The sequence below is a fragment of the Myotis davidii genome, unplaced genomic scaffold (assembly GCF_000327345.1).
Source record: "Myotis davidii unplaced genomic scaffold, ASM32734v1 C63544910, whole genome shotgun sequence".
Lineage (NCBI taxonomy): Eukaryota > Metazoa > Chordata > Mammalia > Chiroptera > Vespertilionidae > Myotis > Myotis davidii.
In genome coordinates, this window is record NW_006372309.1 from 1 (window position 1) to 981 (window position 981).

The 981-nt window shown below is 39.9% G+C and overlaps 1 protein-coding gene across 1 annotated transcript; it reads right to left on the bottom strand.

Moving 5' to 3' along the window:
* Window positions 1-426: 426 nt before the first annotated feature.
* On the bottom strand, window positions 427-978 carry LOC107181475 (olfactory receptor 4F6-like; the record flags this gene model as incomplete). Its single annotated transcript, XM_015557353.1, has 1 exon — window positions 427-978. A coding segment is annotated over one exon (552 nt), but the record flags the coding sequence as incomplete, so codon positions are not given.
* Window positions 979-981: the final 3 nt, after the last annotated feature.

A 981-nucleotide genomic window follows, 5' to 3' on the forward strand; every position in this document is an offset into this window, starting at 1 on the left:
AATCAATTGATGTGGCTCTCTCATATCAATATTTCTCTCTTTCTTTCTCTCTTTACCCCTCCCTTCTTCCTTCCCTTCCACTCTCTTTGAAAATCAATTTTAAAAAATATGCTCCGTAGGGGTTAACAAAATAAATAAATGAAATTAAATTAGAAAGTGTGAGAGATAACCAAGAGTTAGGGCAGGGTTGAACAATAAGGTTTATCTCCTATATGAAACCACTTTTTCAAGACTGAGAGCAATGGCTGCTTTATCTAATGCATGGAAACCACCACAGGCAGTCAGCAAAATGAAGGCTCAAAGGAATATGTTTCAAACAAAATAACAAGATCTAAGAAAGATGGTTCATTCTCCATGAAGGTTGGCTATTAGGGACATAAAATTTATGAAGAGTCACTTGGAAATTTTGTGTTTCAATAAAGCCACTTAGTGATTTTTTCTAAAACCAACAACCTGACTGAACACTCTCCTTATTGCCATCATCAGCTCTCTGTTCCTGAATGTGTAAATGACTGGGTTTAGAAATGGAGTTAAAACTGCATCAAATATGGCTAGAAATTTATCCAGATGTGTTGAAGGCAAGGGCCACACATAGAAAAAAATCAGTGGACCAAAGAATAAAACCACCACAATAACATGAGCTGACAGTGTACAAAGAGCTTTGGATGAGCAACCTGAGGAGTGTTTCTGAAGCGTGACCAGGAGGAAGACGTAAGAGAGAATGAGCAAGAAGAAAGCACCCAAGGAAATGAACCCACTATTAGCAGTGACCATGAGCTCCAACTTATAGGTGTCTGTGCAAGCAAGTTTGACGAGCCGAGGTATGTCACAGTAAAAGCTGTCTACTACATTAGGCCCACAGAAGGGCAAGTTTACCACAAATGCCAACTGGGCCGAAGAGTGAATGAGACCAATAGTCCAGGAAACCACTAAAATCAAAATGCACAGTCGTGGGCTCATGATGGTCAGGTAGTGGAGAGG